The sequence below is a fragment of the Centruroides sculpturatus genome, unplaced genomic scaffold (genome assembly GCF_000671375.1).
Source record: "Centruroides sculpturatus isolate CEXI.00-Female unplaced genomic scaffold, Cexi_2.0 scaffold576, whole genome shotgun sequence".
Classification (NCBI taxonomy): domain Eukaryota; kingdom Metazoa; phylum Arthropoda; class Arachnida; order Scorpiones; family Buthidae; genus Centruroides; species Centruroides sculpturatus.
Window position 1 is genome coordinate 229,821 of NW_019384852.1, and position 19,519 is coordinate 249,339.

At 28.8% G+C, this 19,519-nt stretch overlaps 1 protein-coding gene across 1 annotated transcript in view; it reads right to left on the minus strand.

Moving 5' to 3' along the window:
• The window catches only part of LOC111630501 (transmembrane 6 superfamily member 1-like), a 26,721-nt gene that overhangs the window by 4,073 nt on the left and 3,129 nt on the right, over positions 1-19,519 (minus strand). Inside the window, exons 2-6 of the mRNA XM_023374607.1 lie at positions 14,879-14,950; positions 14,127-14,256; positions 6,405-6,487; positions 6,101-6,224; positions 3,466-3,576 (exon numbers count right to left, since the gene is read on the minus strand). Coding sequence (XP_023230375.1) covers positions 3,466-3,576; positions 6,101-6,224; positions 6,405-6,487; positions 14,127-14,256; positions 14,879-14,950 — 520 coding nt within the window. The remainder of the gene's footprint in view (positions 1-3,465; positions 3,577-6,100; positions 6,225-6,404; positions 6,488-14,126; positions 14,257-14,878; positions 14,951-19,519) is intronic.

Genomic DNA, 19,519 nt, shown 5'->3' on the forward strand with positions numbered 1-19,519 from the left:
TGAAGATGTATTGACAGAACGACAGTGCCAAAACTGGTTTACAAAATTTCATTCTGGCAATTTCAATATTGAAGATGCACCACGTTCTGGATGGCCAGTTGAAGCCAATGAAAACAAAATAAAGGTACTGATTGAAGCAAACTGCCAAATAACAACACGTGAAATCACTAAGAGATTAAATTTGTCAAATTGAACTGTTTATGATTACTGGAAACAAAGTGGTTTCATTTCAAAGCTTGATATATGGGTTCCACATGTTCTTAAAGAGAGATGCTCTCTTTGGTGGGATTTTAAGGAATTTGTTTTTGGATCTTTTACCAGACAATTTAACAATTGATTTGAAAGTGTACTGCCATCGAGTAAACGAATTGAGTAATATCATTAAACAGAAAAGGTGGCCATAATTGATCAACAAAACAGGTGTAGTGTTTTATCACAATAATGTGAAATTTCACACAAGTTTGGTAACTCATCAGAAACTGTTATAACTTAGATGGGACTTGCTATCAAACCAATCATATTTGCCAGATCAAGCACACTCAGATTATTACTTGTTCCAGTCTATACAAATTTTTTAACTGTAAGACATTTACTTGAAATGACAATGTCAAAAATCACTTGGATCAGTTTTTTGTAAGCAACGATCAAAACTTTTATGAATGTGAAATCATGCTACTACCAGAAACGATGGCAACAGGTATTTGACCAAAATGGTCAATATATAATTCAATAAAATATTTATTTATTATAAAAATATTGTNTCTATTTTAATTTATCATTTCTTTGTTACTATTATACATTTATTAATTTTAACCTCCTTTTGTTATACATTTACTCATTTATGTAATGTAATTTTTTATTTATATTCATTGGGATTGGGCTGCAATTTGAAAAAATTGTAACCTATAAATTCCCACTGTCATCTGTCAATGTTTCCTTAATCTCAAGAATGGAGTTAGACAGATGAAAGACGAGATCAGATATGCAAACCTTAGAGGCGGGAAGTCTGATTAACTATATAAGAACTTCAGATGCAAATGGAAGTCATGTTATTTGAATTCAAAAAATTTCCCCTGAAAAGTGTTAGATAGATGAATGGCACTTGTGCTTTATCCCAAGTAGCTCAGATAATTGCCTAGAAACTAATGTAACCATTTACAGTTAACAGAAAACAATAAAATGCATTTAAAACACATTATGCTTTTACTATAAAGATTAAAATTTTAGTGTTATCTCTAGAATGTATAAAGCAAAATTTTCTCAAATAATGTACTCAATATGGTACATTATTTGAGAATAATACATTAAACTAGGATATTCATCACAGTGAGTAATATTCAGTAGTTTCTCATATTTGGAATGTCAGAAGCTAGAAAAGCATGATTTGCTGACTTAAGAGTCAGATTTATTGGCACTAGAAGTGGATTAATACAAACACTCATTATATGCAAAAAACATGAATTTGCATATATTAATCATACATAAAACAAGATCCTACTGTATTTTAAAGTTGGCACCTGGGGATGGGCTTCTCGAAAAATACACATTAATCGTAAACTCATCTCTTCACAGCAACGAGCACTTCTCTTGATAACCAAATCGTACCGTACTGTNAGAGGGGAGGGGAAGGGAGCGGGAAGTACGGACACACAAGTCACAACTATCGACGTAACAGACTGAAGAGGGGCGAAAGCCCGAAACGCGTTTCTGTAAGAAGTAAATGTAGGTGATGGAATTATTTGCCAAGTGTCTATAAATGCACCAAGTCGTGACATAGAATCAGAAGAAACAAGATATATAATAGTTTAATAAATTAAATTTTTTGGAATATTTTAATTATTTATGCAATTTTAAATTTACTTTCAGAATTAATTAATTTTCAGAAAGATATTTTTAATTAGAGTTATAAAGCTTCAATATCCATAATTTAAATTTAAACACAAATTAAAATAATATTTAAAAGATTTTAATAGTTTTGTTATATATTCTACATCAAAATCTTTATTATTGATAAATATAAAGGAATCTTTTTAGTAATATTGTGGAGATGTTTAAAGAAAAGATGTATGATCCCTGAATATACAAAATCATTGATGCTAGAAGCCACATGCCATAATCCTATCATTTTAATTTTGTTTAGATTGCTTACAGGTAATCATTTGATAGGTATTTACTGGGCTTCAGAAATGAATGTCAGAAGATATTACAGAAACGCAAATTGATATCTACTGAAGTTTGAGCTTAATAACTGCTATTTGTACATATCTATAATTTAATTAAAGTCAAACAATTGCCAGATTGTATCAGATATATTAATACAACTATTAATAATTAAATGCTAAGGAATTTGGCACTAGAGATAAGCGTTAGGTGCCATCTGTTGTTAAATTTAATAAGTATAATTATATTAATATTTTAATAATTAATTTAGAAGGTTCTGGAAGAAAAAAAAATTGGCCCAAAACAGAATTTGAACCTATAATTCTTATTTATCATGCATTCATATTGTCATTTATGCTACCCAGACCTTTGCCCAATCTTCATTTCCAGACTATTTAAGTATAGTCTTCAGTGAATTTGTAAAAGAACTTGTAACCTAATAGCATCTACTTTAAACTGAAGAGGGACAGAAGTGTCTGAAATGCATATTTAATAATGTGAGAATCTGGAGTTAAGGAAGATATTTTAACGAATTTGTTAAAATAATATTTATAATTATTTTTGATAGAAAAAATTATCTATCAAAGTAAAAGAAAGCATTTCCTTTGACTCATGGAGAAAAACAGTTTAGTTCCGCCAAAAGAGATAGTTTGAGTGCAATGTCTCATTCATCTATCTGTAAAACCACCAGACTTCCATCATGCATTGGAAGTATGGTATGATCTTTCAATGATTCTATTGGATAAGATTTAGCATAAAAGGTAAGAGATCACCTTCCAACTTGCTCTCATTTGGATACTCTTATGCAGTGATCAAGGCTTTAGCCACTGCTCTCTATTTGGCACCCTTGCCGAGCATCCGATGTTTTAGTCATCCTTCTCCCAGTTCTCCAACCTCTGTGCACTCCTAAGAACTCTCAACACTCTATCTCAGATATATGTGAACATCAGGTAATATTATATTATTGTTATGTAAACTCTCTCTCGCTGGATTTGTTTAGAGGATTAGATTTGAAATCCATTTATTTGTATTCATATTGATTTTAACTATTTTGTTTTTAGTTTTATTTAATGTACTCCTTTACGTATAGACAATAGTTATATTGCAGCCGAAGTTTATTACTTCTAACGTTTTCGGTCTTTTAACGTTTAGAAACGTTTTTTTTTTCCTTTATATATTAGAGGATAGATTGTCCCTTTGAACATATTGGTGCCACATATGTATAGCATATAAGCTGGTAAGCTCTCTGCATACCAGGATCAAAAAACATTAAGATTCAATCAGAAAATGCTTGACTACAACTACCTTAGTGGCCTTTGCCTCTGATCAGGACTGTGACATCTTTTTTGATAGGGCACATCTAATACATTGAACATTGACTCTATCTCATCTAAAATATCTGGAAATACTTGAAACCTATAAAGCAATTTGTAAAAAGACTGAAATTAACAGTAGAGATATGATGCCATTGTCACATGTGGAGGGCTTTATTTGAAGTTGTCTATTTTAATTTATCATTTCTTTGTTACTATTATACATTTATTAATTTTAACCTCCTTTTGTTATACATTTACTCATTTATGTAATGTAATTTTTTATTTATATTCATTGGGATTGGGCTGCAATTTGAAAAAATTGTAACCTATAAATTCCCACTGTCATCTGTCAATGTTTCCTTAATCTCAAGAATGGAGTTAGACAGATGAAAGACGAGATCAGATATGCAAACCTTAGAGGCGGGAAGTCTGATTAACTATATAAGAACTTCAGATGCAAATGGAAGTCATGTTATTTGAATTCAAAAAATTTCCCCTGAAAAGTGTTAGATAGATGAATGGCACAACTCTCATATTATAGGAAAAGTATGATGTACAGGGGCAAGCCATTACTAATCTAATTTGGAAAGTATATATTTTAAATTAAATAATTAAAAATATGATTAAAAATTGCAGCTGGCATTGTGATGATGTCACAATAAATAATGTTGCTTGTTTGCATTTATTTGTTTTAAGTTATTTTCTTTAGATACTTTATTTTAACTATTTTTATATACAGTAGAGCATCAATTATCGGAATCAATTGGGAACTGGAGTTGTTCGAAAAATCGATTTTTCGGATAACTGATTATGTACGAAAAAATACATTATTAATATAGTATATTAGTATATCAAAATAATAGTATATTAATATATCCTATGTTTAAATTTTTCTCTGTTGTGTGTCATTTTGCATTGAATTTTCATCAATGTTAAGCCTAACGAAAATTGTTATAATAATAATTGTGGCTATTGTATAGTTAAAAGTTATTTCTTTATTTTATACAAACAAAATAAATATATTGAAAACTATAAAAACAAAAAGAATTATACTTTAGAAGTTAATCTAGTATCAAAAACGTATGATTCAGCATGACACAGTCTGACTGGAACGCTTTCGGTTAACAGACTTTTCGGTTGATCAGCATTTGGAAAATTGATGCTCTACTGCATTTATGTTTAATTTTAACTTATTTGTATATTCAACCCTTGCTCATGCATTATATAATAGAATTTAAATCGTTCAATAATTTGTATTTTTAATCTTTTATGTTCTATCATAAGAACCTAATGATAATTTTCAAATAAAATTAAAAACATTAGTTCAGTTATTTAATTTGTTTTATGTTACTGGATTTAGGTGTATTTTGAATTAATTAGTAATAGTACATTTGCAGTAATTAACAAAATCATGTTTAGTTCTAGTTTTTCTTGCATGCTTTGTATATCTCCATAAGTTGATTTAGGATAGAGTATTTTGTCGTTTGATTTGTGTTGCTTGTTTGCATTTATTTGTTTTAAGTTATTTTCTTTAGATATTTTATTTTAACTATTTTTATATACAGTAGAGCATCAATTATCCGAATCAATTGGGAACTGGGGTTGTTCGAAAAATCGATTTTTCGGATAACTGATTATGTACGAAAAAATATATTATTAATATAGTATATTAGTATATCCCAATAATAGTATATTAATATATCCTAATAATCCTTTTTAGAACAGTTTGTGATCTGGCAATGATTACTAAAAGCTAGTATATGGAAGAAATGTATTGTCTTTTAGCATTAAATACATTTACTTGATAAATTGAATACAACATTTTCAACATTTCAAAATATCCTCCTCAGGTGAACAAAGAATATACAAAATTTGAATAGTGATTTTTTAAAAACATTTTATGTTAACCAAACATAAGAATGCATGCTAAGCTTAAATACATAGTGTTAGAATTTGAATGTATGTGATGAAGTTTTGATTTAAATTTAAAACAAATACAGAGGATGTTCACAACATATTTAAAATGTGGTTAAAGAAATAAATAAAATACAAAAATGGATAATGTAGGGTTAAGTAAAATAAAATAAAATAATGCTAAAAAAATAATAAAAATGTAGATATCAAAAATTAATTAAAACATAAAAATTAAGGTTTTAAGTTTTTGTAAAGTATTATCCATATATCAGAGAGGTTGAGAGTGGGTTATCGACATATTTTTACAATCATGGAAGTTGCTAGAAGTTGTCAAAAATGTTAGTTTTTATTAAATTTTTTTCTTTTGCTGTATTTTTGGTTTTTTTTTGCATAGGTTCTATTTTTTAGATTTATCAAGTATTAGTTCTATATTTTATTTCTAGTTATTAAATTTAATACAAGATGGCAATAAAATCATCTTTAATTCAAATTACATAATTTCCATACAATTAATTAGACAAGTTCTAGTCTGATAGTTAATCTATTATTGATTTCACTTATGCAAATTATTATTTAACAAATTAAGTACTATTAAAGTTAAATAATACTGAGATTTTGTCTCAAATTTACTTTTATGATTGCATAATAATAAAAATTATTCTTCAAACTGCATTGCAGACATTTTAATTATATATTCATATAATTTTTACAGACATTTTGTGTTTTGACTTACTTGATATACTTGTTTTTGATGCCTCAATTGTAATAAAATTACGGGAGGAATAATGATATATGGAAAATAGAGTAAAGAACCCAAAGTAATGCCATGTTTACCTGAAATTTTGAAGACATTTTTAACATATTACTGTTTACTTTTGATAAAATAAAAATGATAATGACATATGAAATAAATTAAATAAAAGTACAGTATAATTTAAAATTGTCATTATATTAAAAATTATTTATTTATTTTATAATTGAAAAAACATTCAAATTAATAAAATAATTTCTTACCAGTAAGTATGCCTAATAACAATACAACCATACTGTTGGAAATAGATCCACACCAAAACAATGCAACTTCATAAAATGTATTGCTGAAATAAAAGAAATTAATTATACACCTTTTCCAATATGTCCAACGTTATATACCAACGATTTCCAAATTGTGGCTTGTGAGCCACATGTGGCTCTTCAAGAGCTTAAATGTGGCTCAATTAATAAATAAAAAATATTTGTTATTTTTTAAAATTTAATTACAAACATTACAAATTCATAAACCTTCAACTAGCAAAGAGTAAATAAAAAAAATTGTAATAAATATGTAAAAAATGTCAAAATAAATACATTATGATTCTGAAATTTTGTTTTATTTTTATACCAAGAACATTAGCTCCCAATATTTTCAAGTAGGTAACTAGGGCTCTTACAACAAAAAGTCTGGGCATCCCTGTTATATATAGTGCATTCAATAAAGATAAGAACACTTAGTTTTTTTAAAATTTATTTCAGATGGTGAAATGGATTATAGTCAAATTTAATTTTATGTATTTCAATATGTTTTTACACTTATATACCAAGTATCAAGTTCTAATATAAACAATAGAATAATTTTATTAAAGAAATGAGTTTCTTGAAGTGTTCTATAATTATAAGATCACTTATGAATAATGGACAGAAAATGATATTCCCGAGGTTATTCATGAAAGCTAATAATCCAGAATGACCTCCTTTGTTTACAATTACTTTGAAAACTGTCTGTCATCAATTTGATCAACTTTTGGAAAATCCTCCTTTTAGAAGAATTTTTGAAATTCTACCATTTCTTAATGATTGCAGTCTTTGTTGGCTCTGTGGTGTTATTGTATTACTTTCCATTTGCAGACTGGCTTGGCCAGAGGTCCCCCCCTGACATTCTCCACAGGATTCAAATCCAGTGACATGACTGGCCAATTTATGACTTGAACTCCATTGGCCAGAAAATATTCCCAGGTAATGTTGGTTGTTTTGATTGGAGCATTATCTTGCTGGAACTACCACTAATGCCCCTAGTTTTTCTCCAAAAGAAAGTAGATGCATTTCTAGCTGCTGGATGTATCCTTTAGCATTCTGCCTTCCTTAAAGAAAAGGCAATATTTATTTTTCCTCACTCTCCAAAGGCAGCTGAAACCATCATAGATCCCCCACTCATTTGTTGTTCAGAGTAGATTTCTCTCTCCTTTCTTAAATCACACCAAGTATTGGCAATCATCATGTCACCTAAATTGAGCTTTTCCTTGTCTGACTACACTACATACCTCTACTGTTCCTTCCAGGTCATATGATTTCTTACCTAAGTCAGCCTTGTGTTTGTCTGTAAGCTTTGGTTCCAACTTTCTTTTGAAGTATTTGAAATGATTGGCAACAAAAACTATGTTCTAAATTGTCCCCAACCTTACTTCATATTTGTATTTTGCAGCAATATTTCTGAGAAAGCTTGTTCCATTCATAATTTCCCTTAAAATTGCTCATTTCTTACAAGAAGTAAGTTTTTGCAGTCTTCCAGGACTCTTCTTAACTCTTTATTCTTTGCCTAACTTCAAATAATTCCTGATCACACAAACTGATCTTCCAGTTTTTTTAACAATCTTAATGAATCATCAGCTTCACTTAAAACATTTATTTGATGTTTTGAAATGCTGAAAGTATCTTGCCCTTACCAAAATAACAATGCCTTGTTATACGAAAAGATGACAATTTTTGGTTGCCAAAGCAACAATAATAAATATTGGTTGTTAGATGACTTGGTTTCCTATATTTCCAGTAACATATTTAAAAATTAAGTTAAAGAAAATATACTGTATATGAATTAAATTTTTGAGTGTTCTTATTATTATTGAACACTAAAAGATCATTTTATTATGAATAATTAGCCTGCCAATTTATTTAGAATCATAACTGTTAGTGTACAAGTGTGTCTTTATGAAAGAAATAAGTGACAACAATCAGACAGTAATAGCACCTAGAAGTTTCAAGTTATTCATAAAATGTTGGGTGTTCTTATCTTTATTAAACACACTGTATATTTGTTCTAAAGCAAAACTTTAAGCATATAAATGAATAATAACTATCTATAAATATTTACTTTTACTTTCCTGGCCATTATGTATATAACATGGAAAAGTATTGAAATAGTGTCAAATGTGACATTCCAAGCTTTTTGCAAATCTCAACATTTTGAGACCCCCTTAAAAAAAAAAAAAATTCTGCATGTTTGTGTAAATATGTGTTTATGTTAGCATCTATTTTATTTAATATCTCAGGATGGGGTAAAGATTAAGAAACAGAATTTAGAATAGTAACTTGTATATAAGGACATCAATATTATTAAATTTTGGTGATTAAAGTTCATTTTTGACCCTCAAAATTAAGCCTTTTGCCTTTTTATTATAATTAATAATACAAAATTGAATTTTTAATGAAATCTCATAATAGCCAGAAAAATTATGCAACTCATTGCTGGATTTTTTGATGTTTCAAGTAATTATTTTACTGAAAGTAAAAGTCTATAAAATTTCTATATATAATAATTATCTAATGATTAGTATATTTTCAATGTGTAATTATAAATGTAAAAGAATGATAAGTTTAAATCATCACATCAACACAAAAAAAATCTAGCAAAACATATTTCAATACACGAACTAATGTTCTCAACCATCTTAAATGGTATGTATTTTCTTAGCATAAGGTTGCCATTGAGAACAAATCACACAGAAACACTTTTAATGGAAAAAGGTTGGTTTATTGATAGGAAATATTTTTAAAAACTCATTTTTAAAAATATTTCCTATCAAGATCAAAGAGGGGCATTAAGCCTGAATTGCATATCCTTTCCTATCAATAAACCGACCTTTTTCCACTAAAAATGTTCCTGTGTGATTTGTTCTCAATGGCAGGCAACCTTATGCTAAGAAAATACACATAGTAAAGAGAATAGCAAGCAACCAAGATCTTAAATGGTCATTGTCAGGTTTAGGAAAATGCCCTTTAGAATGACATTCCATTAAGGCCTTTTTCCTATTCCCATATTCAACAAATGCCTCCACAAGGATTGTGAGTCACTACTAGGATAAAATCTCTTTGCCTTAGAAAGACCACCTACAGAACAAGAAGGGACAAGTACACAACTTTAAACTCTCTTATTCTATTTGAAAAGAAGTTACACAATGAAGACCCTGAGTTACTGCATAAAATCAATGGCAATGTCTTTGTGCTAGCAGACTATGTCACCACCAGATTAAAAGGAGCCATTGATCGAGTGGATTTCCCATTAGCAAAATAAGAATGTAAATAAAATACAGTNTATCTAATGATTAGTATATTTTCAATGTGTAATTATAAATGTAAAAGAATGATAAGTTTAAATCATCACATCAACACAAAAAAAAATCTAGCAAAACATATTTCAATACATGAACTAATGTTCTCAACCATCTTAAATGGTATGTATTTTCTTAGCATAAGGTTGCCATTGAGAACAAATCACACAGAAACACTTTTAATGGAAAAAGGTTGGTTTATTGATAGGAAATATTTTTAAAAACTCATTTTTAAAAATATTTCCTATCAAGATCAAAGAGGGGCATTAAGCCTGAATTGCATATCCTTTCCTATCAATAAACCGACCTTTTTCCACTAAAAATGTTCCTGTGTGATTTGTTCTCAATGGCAGGCAACCCTATGCTAAGAAAATACACATAGTAAAGAGAATAGCAAGCAACCAAGATCTTAAATGGTCATTGTCAGGTTTAGGAAAATGCCCTTTAGAATGACATTCCATTAAGGCCTTTTTCCTATTCCCATATTCAACAAATGCCTCCACAAGGATTGTGAGTCACTACTAGGATAAAATCTCTTTGCCTTAGAAAGACCACCTACAGAACAAGAAGGGACAAGTACACAACTTTAAACTCTCTTATTCTATTTGAAAAGAAGTTACACAATGAAGACCCTGAGTTACTGCATAAAATCAATGGCAATGTCTTTGTGCTAGCAGACTATGTCACCACCAGATTAAAAGGAGCCATTGATCGAGTGGATTTCCCATTAGCAAAATAAGAATGTAAATAAAATACAGTCGACCCTCCTATAACACGGGTTCCTATAGTTAGGATTCCTATATCATGGCAAAAAAATTGCGACAGTATTCATACAAACCTGCTAAAAAAACTCCTATAATTCGGTAAAATGTCATCACTGACTCATGTCGCGACAGGATTGGTTGAATCTAAACCAACAGCGGATGTTGCACAAACCGTTGAGTTTAAACGAGCAGCAGACCTACTAAAAACCATTTATTATTTAATGTCCATAAAAATTATATTTATATTAATGATGTCTCCAAAGTTCAGCGAATTTTTCGCAAAAAAAATAATTTATCAGGAAGCGCGCAAGTGCCGTTCAATGACAAGCTACACGACGAAAACAAGCTTAAGCAATGGCATGGTTGAATGGTGCACACTTGATAAGTAATCCTACAATTTTTTGTTTATAGTATAGTTTATACGGGTTATTCCCAAAAAATTATACGTATTTTGGAAATGTTGAGTCAAATTAGTCTAGAATCGATTAATTTTACCACATCCACAATTAGCCAATCACAGCCTGCATACGTGCCAGGCTGTGATTGGCTGGACTCGTAGAAAATGGATTCATAAAAACTAGAACATATCTACCGTGTTATAGGGCAGTCGACTGTATATGACAATGAGCTTATATGTTGGGATAACATTGCATCACCAAAACAAATGTTAGAGACCACCAAATTTAGGCCAATATATGATTAATTCTCTCCTTACATCAAACCTGAACATTTCTTCCTCGATAAGGAAAGACTTGATGGAATGGATGATGTCCAAAAGGGTATTATAGATGAAAAGCTGCTCTAACCTTACAGGATAAAACTAACCAGCCCATAAATCTGTATGGAGCTCTATCCTCTTGACTAAAAAGTGGTTAGCATCCAATGACATAGTTACTAATAAACCAGAAAAATCAAGGATATAGTCTTAAAAAGAACATATGATTACTCTATCAGTGCTCTAATAGTTGCTATCCTTGAATGGAGCTTTAGACTTGAAATGGTTATATGATAGAATACCTTTGATTTTCTATACACCAACAAAACAACAAACACAAAAACAGAAAGATTATTTTTTAAAAAAAATCTTTCTGTTTTTGTTTTTTTAAATGTTAAAAGTTTTATGTTTAAATTATTTTTTACATTAAATTAGATTTGATTACTTTTTGTGTTCTAAACTAAAAATGTTGATGTTAGGTTTTTGAATGATCTCTCAATTAGAATGTTTATAAATTATTTTAAATTTTTTATTGTACAAATGATAGTTCTGTTCTTACATTCAATTTTCAATGTTTTTAGGATTTGACAATTCACAATAGTTTCAAAAAAATATTTTATTGAGTAATCAAATAATAAATTGACTTCTTGAAAATTATTGGCATTGTACTTATTAATCATGGATTCATTTTCACATGAGTTCATAACTTAACTTGACTGACAAAAATTAATTATAAAAACCATCTATTACATTTTTAACTAGATAAACATAAAAAATTGGAAAATTAATTACAGATTTCTTAGAGCAACTATTAAAAGTAACAAATAATCAGGAAAAGTTACCAATCTTTTTATATTAAAAAAATTGAATATATTGGTTTGTTTTAGAAATAAGTTAACAGGCATTTATGAAACAAGGAGTTTTATTTCCAAGTTCATATGGTGATATGTAGCAATGGTTCCAGTAATGTGGCTAGAAAGTGAAGAACAACCTCTGTATAGTCCCAATCTTGTCCAGAAATTATAAAAATGTTTGGTTCTTTGGAAAAGAATCTAGCCAATTTACATTTCCAGACAGATAACAAAGTGGAATAGAATCACAAATGATTAAAAACATTTTTGGATGATAGATTTATTCAGATTTATCAGGAACAAGAACTTTAAAAAACATTCTTTGCAACCCTAAAGCAGTGAATTAATGTCAAGAAAAAATGCTTTACATTTTAATTTAGTTATTTCATATAAGTTAACTTTCATATTAGTTTAGAAATACAGTATTATATTAAAGAAATTCTTACTGTCTGTCAGCTAGCTCTTAATCGTTCTACTACAATGGTTCCCAATTAGTGATACACATACCCCTGGGGTTACACAAAATTGTATGAAGGGGTATGCGCAGCAATCTAAAATCGGTCAATTTAAAATTTAAATGCATGAGATGAAGCAATAAAAAAATAATGGGTGGACCATCAAAAATTCGACAATTTACAACCTGGTGTCGAATGCACAAATTCGTTTATTTATAATTTAAAATATTCTTGAAATTTCATCAAAAAAATGCATTTGTGACAATACTTACATGAAATTCTTACGCAAGAAACAAAAATTGTACAGTTAACACAGTTTGTGTTAATTGTACAATTATCATTATTATCATGTCAGTGAAGTGGCAATACAATATTTACTACCATTTTGCACAACATACCTCTGCGAGAACGGATTTTCAGCCATGACAAACACGAAAGCTAAACATCGTCACTGACTTCAACTCAAAGATGACTCAAGACTGAAGCTGACCAAAAAGCAACCAGATTTTACAAAGTCATGCAAAGAAAATCGTGCACATTTGTCACATTAAAATTAAATAACCTTATGTTATTTTCATTATTATTAGAATTGTATTTTAAAGGTAATAAATGTAAAAAAAACTTATTCTATTTATCACTAGGTGTCTACCCACAGCTTCACTTGCATTATATCAAATTTTCTCATGGGAGTAAGATATTTTCTCGCAGTAAAATGTAGCCCATGTCCATCTCCAACATGTAAGCTATATCCGTGCCAAATTTTATTAAAACCTGTTCAGCGGTTTAGACGTGAAAAGGTGACAGACAGATAGAATTACCTTCAAATTTATAATATTAGTATATATTAATATAAATTTCTGCTATAAGGGGTATGCGAGTTTGAGCTCTTTCTTGAAGTAGCACGCAGGAAAAAATAATTGGGAACCACTGTTCTATTAGAACGTTGTTACATATTCAAAATCTTTTGTTTGTTGTCTGAAAAAGACTATTTTGTATTTGTCAAAAGTGCTTGTTATTAACATGTACCTTGAACCTGTTACCGGTGTGGGTGATATGATGGATAAATATATCTTGTTATTCTTAATTTTATATTAAAAAACTTATCTAATACCGACAGACAATAAGAATTTCTTTAATATTATAGGATATTGGTGTACTATAGAGGTAAACTCTTAAATTCAGTATTATCTTCTATAAATGCATATTTTCTAATAAACTTCCAATTTAATTTTCATACTAAAATTTTGTCTTGCTAATACTACAAACTAAATATATAATGTTAATCAAATATAAATTATCCAGAACAACAAGCTCAATTTCAATTAAATATATATTGAAGAAAATAAAAACTAAACGACAACTTCTATTCCAAAAGAATAAGTTTTAAAAAAAATAAGCTAGCACATTCAAATTTTTGTCATCATATTTGTAATTATGTATAAAAATTCATTAAACTATTAAAATAAATAATTATAATATATTCCAGAATTCAAATCTTTGGTAAATATTGTGTGTAAATAATAATAATATGAAAATTTGCAAATAATGTAAAGTTATAGATACTTTTTAGTAGTATAAATAAATACATACTTCCATGTTATTGCTGCAATCATCATTAGATACATGGCATACATTCCAGTACCATTCCAATAGGAAATCATTGCACCATGTGCAGAGCGTAAATATGGTTCTCCATTTTTTAAAAATGCACTCATAAATCCTAAAAGAAATTAAATGACTATTTTATTTAATATTTATATTATATAATTTTATTTGTTAATAACAATAATATTAAGATAAGTTCATCTAATTTTCATATTTTATCAAATAACCAAAGTTATCTAAAACATAACCAACAACAAAAATGCCAAAAATCTATGTGAGTTACAATAGATTTTTTAAAAACAGGAAGAAAACAAACAGCATAATTTATTTTAAAAAATGTTATAGCAGAAGCCAAATTAATCAAAAGAAAATAAGAAATAAAAACATATAAGATGTTTTGTAAAAATTGTAAGAGAGAAATTCACAATTTGTAACAATTCATTTTTTTATTCAAAGTCTTGAATTACTTCTGAAGCAAAACTATACAATTGAAAAATGTTTAGTTTTAATAAATATTTTTATTTCAAAAAATACAGCTGAAACTGAATTATTAATAGATTAAGTCAATTATATTACAAGGAAAAGTATATATTATGAATAAAAATAGACAACTTATCAAGACAGAAATCATAATCTTTAAAATATTATTAACAATTTTGTATTTTAAAATATTTCTATTAAATTACTTTCTTTCATTTGTTAACAATAAAAAATAATTTGAAAAATTAAAAAATTACCTGAAATAATTCCATCCAGTTCAAGACCAGTTATCAAAGTAATAACTCCAGTAAAGGAAAATATAGCAAACACTGTAAATAAAATTATGAAAATTATTAATTTTAGTAAATAGTAAAACATTTAAAAAAATTAAATATTAGACACGCAGTTGAATTTAATAGTCATATTAATTATAATTAACTTTAAGATCTATACATTAAATAAGACTACTAAATTTAGTAATTGTTAATAATAATCAAAAAACTTACTAATACACCTTATCTTGCAGCCAAAGTTTATAAGAAAAATTTCTAACGTTTTTCTTATAAACTTCGGCTGCAAGATAAGGTGTATTAGTAAGTTTTTTGATATTATAGTATGCAGTCTCGAACGATTTGTTAATAATAATAATAATAAAAATCAAAATGTTAATTAACATGACTGCCACAAATGCCACAGTGTCACTGGATAAAATACTTCCCAATGTAATTCTCAGTTAGGCATGTTATTATATGAAATACCCAATTTATAAATTTATTCCTTAGCCAAACTTGTGACAAATGCTTATTTTTATCAAAAAACTTATGCAAGTTATCTAAAAATTGGTGTACCAGGTCAAATATGTGATTACTCAATCAACTTGGACAAAACCAAACATAATCAGGATCAGATATCATAATAACGGAATGCCTAGCATACACCAATCAGATCAAATGCTTTCATATTATTCAGCACTAAGAAAAGCTGTCAAATGAAGAAAAATAATCAAAAACCAAACATTTACAGAAATGCATTGGTCAGTTTTTTGGTTATCGTGAATTAAATTTTTAAGCAATTTGTTACTAGATGAAAGAATAAGGTGCCATCTTTTATTAAATTTAATAACTAGAATTCGTGGTAACTCGCGACGGGCATACACCTCGTAGAACATTGCTACAAGGGATATAAAAGTATCCTATGCATATCCCTCTGTAGCGACCTCGAAAACTACGACACTTGCTACTATGCAGTTTAGCAAGTCTGTCTGGCACATTTAAACCTCGTTTTTCTATTACACTTCGACTGTAGGTGTAATTANAAATTTAATTATTAATAGTAGCTGAAAAATAGCTTGTTGCATTATGGAGATTATTTGGCTTTGATTAATAATGTCAAATTCTGAAAATAATTATACATAATGCATACATAATTTTCCATAGTAACTGGTACAACCATAAAGTCTGAAATGTAGAGGAAAAACATTTGATGCTTAGAGACAAAATGCCAAACGCCACAAAGAAAATTAGGATTAAGATAAATTTCATTATTTAGAGCCCACACCATCAACTGAGGAAAACTATGCCTGATAAAGCCATGTCAAGAATGAATAACAGATAATAAAAAAGCCATGAAACATGCTTTTATTGTCTAGTATGTTTCCTAACAGAGGAAGACCTATGAATAGACCAAAAACATTTTAATACTGTACATTAATTAAACTCATTGCTGGATATCAATAAAGTATGTTTATAGTATCTCTTAGTTTCACATCTAGTTTTAAGACAATCATTTGTGGAGAATTTATGAAAAATATATGATAATTGTAAATGTAGAAAAAACACCAAAATGCTACTTTTTGTAACAGACATCGTCAAAATATTTGTCGTCTCCATTCAATAGAGAGATTGCGGCCAACATTTTCATTGCAACCATCAGTGGAATGATGCGCGACATTTCAAATGCCATGGTGAAACTTCTAGGCTTACAGGATGGTGATGCTGAACATCTGACATTCACATTTTTGTGATGAAAACGTTGACCGCACCTCTCTATTAAGTGTATTTTTAAAATTTATTCTGTTATATAAATATAACTTGATCACCTATTGCATACTTCATTATATGAGTGTGTATAAGCTGAAACATGTAATAAATTTTGAATAAATATTTCTGATTCTGTTAAGTGTTTTGATGAGATGAAAAGATAAGAAACCATTATTTTGGATATTCCTTATATATTGTTAATCATCAGAAATGTTGACATAATAAACTTTATTGCTATTAAAATCAGTGTGAAAAAAATTAAGTCAAACAATTGCCAGATTAGATCAGACTATATTACTGCAATATCATCATATATAGTAGTAATATAGCCCAATCTAATCTGGCAATCATTTGGCTATAACATAACTATTGGGTTTACTGATGTTTATTAATATGAACATCTCTAAGCATATGCAAAATAAATAATGCTAGCATGCCAATTTGCTCAAGCAGCAAGTGTTTTACGTGTGTTTTTTAGTAGTAAATGAAATGTATGTCTGATTAGTTAATCTCTGATGTTTTAAATATTCAAAATGGCAACCAGCATAATTGATGCATATATGAACAATGTATTGTTCTATATATGCATGTAGAACAATGTATTACGATAAAATTCCTTATTAAAGAAGGCAGAGATGCTTAGATGACTTTAAACACAGTATAGCAATAAGACATTTAGCTGCAGTAAAACTTTAAATAGTGCAAACCATTCAAGGAAGACTGTACTTTCATATGTGACAATCCTGGATGTGGTAGTTTTATGCCAACCACATCCAGGATTGTCACATATGAACACTCAATGCATTATGTTTCAGAACTGTGGAAGAAACCTTGATAATAAACAAATAACAATCTGTAAAGCAGCAGAAAAGACTAGTCTTTCTTAAAGTGTACACAATCATTAATGACCACTTGCACTTCTGGAAGGTAAGCACACATTGGGTCACAAGACAACTTTCCTCCTTTGACTGGTATGGTATGCATTACTTTAAAGGAAAAGTTTTGACAAAGAAGACCGGGATTTCTTGATTCAAATTATCACATGTCATTATACCTGGACACACTACATACCAGAAACGAAATGAGCATCTAAATAATGGAGGCATGTAGGCTCATCTCCATTCAGGACATTCTGAGCACCTGCATCTGCAGGCAAAGTGATGACAAGTATGTTTTGGGAAAGTAATGACATTATCCATGTAACTTCATACGTCTTAGTGCAACCATGTGGTATGAACAGTGCCTACTACTATCAACCTCCGCAAGATTTGAATACGGCTCTGTTATAGAGACATCCTGGGTTGCTTACTATGGGTGTATTTCTTTTGCACAATAATGAATGACTACATATCACCCACATCACTATCTCCAAGTTACAAGAACTCAGCTGGGAAACATTGCTGTATAATCATGCATAATTATTTTCCAGTTTTATTGTTTAGTGTTAAAGCACTGTTTATGAGTTAAGTTGTGAAGCTGTTTACTAATATTCTAAATGATGAAAACTTTTATACTTATATTTTGAAAGTGTTACATAAGTTAATGCATGAATGGAAAGAAAGTTTTCTTTTGATCATATCTCCTGGTCAGGTGGGATTAAGAGTTGGCATTACTAACTCTATTGGAAAATTAAGAAAAGATTCTATGTTATTTCATTTATGAAGAAATATTTTGTCTGTTAAATTTGAGTCTGTTATATTGAAGGCTTGCTGTATTATTCTTAATGAAAAAAAATAATTCTTACATAATTTAACAGTAATGTCTGTAAAAATGTAATAATTCAATAAGATATAAAAAACATGGTATTGTTGTATATCAGCGGTGGTGGTGACAATTTTCAAAAGGGACCAAATATGAGAAAACCCATTTTTCATACAATTATAACAATTATTATTTAAACATCTGGATGAAAACTCATTTTATTTGCACATTATTAGCACATTAATTTTACTTTCTGGCTCTGTTATATATAAATGAGGAAAAGTATAGCAATCGATCAAAAAATGACCCCCCAAGATTTTTACATTTTTGAACTCGGGACCTTGAAACATCAAGAAATACAAAAAAATTCTAGGGTTTTTTTCTGTATGTATGGATGTTTGTGTATGTGTATGTAAGGGGAGCATGATTTTGTTCACCCTCTTTGAAGCTTAATAACTCCCGTGACTTTTGTTGAAAATTTCTGAAATTTTGCAGGGGAAAGTATGATGTACGGGACAAGACACTAAGTTGATGTGGAGAGCAAATATTTTAGATTAAATAAATTAAAAATATGATTAAAAATTGTTTCTTGGTATTGTGATGATGTCACAATAAATAATCACTCGTTATTATTTACAGTTTTTTTTTTTATAAAACCTATCCCTACCCTGAAAATTAAGCTTTCTGCCATTTTATAATAATTAAAAATATAAAAAGTTCTTTTAAATAAAATATCATAACAGATGGTTTTGTGTAATTAAAATATATAAATATATTTATAGTGCAGTTTTTACTCTTTTTAAAAATCTTAAAACTAAATAGATAACCATTGTTTTATCCATCTGTGACTGCATTTGATCAGAGACAAAAGTAATACAAAGGTTTTCAAAGGTTTTTTACTATGCATTTTGGGTGCAACTTTGTCTTTTTTTGACACCACTCTTCAGGTAAATACAAAGCTTTCTTGCAAAAAAAAAAACAAAAACAAAAAATTCCACTTATACAATTTCCATTCACAAGTCATCATTTGGCAGAACAATGACTTGTGAATGGAAATTGTAAAAGTGGAATTTTTTTGCTTTTGAAAAAAAGCTTTGTACTTACCTGAAGAGGGGTGTCAAAAAAAAAAAAAAAAAAAAAAGGCTGAAATTATAAGGG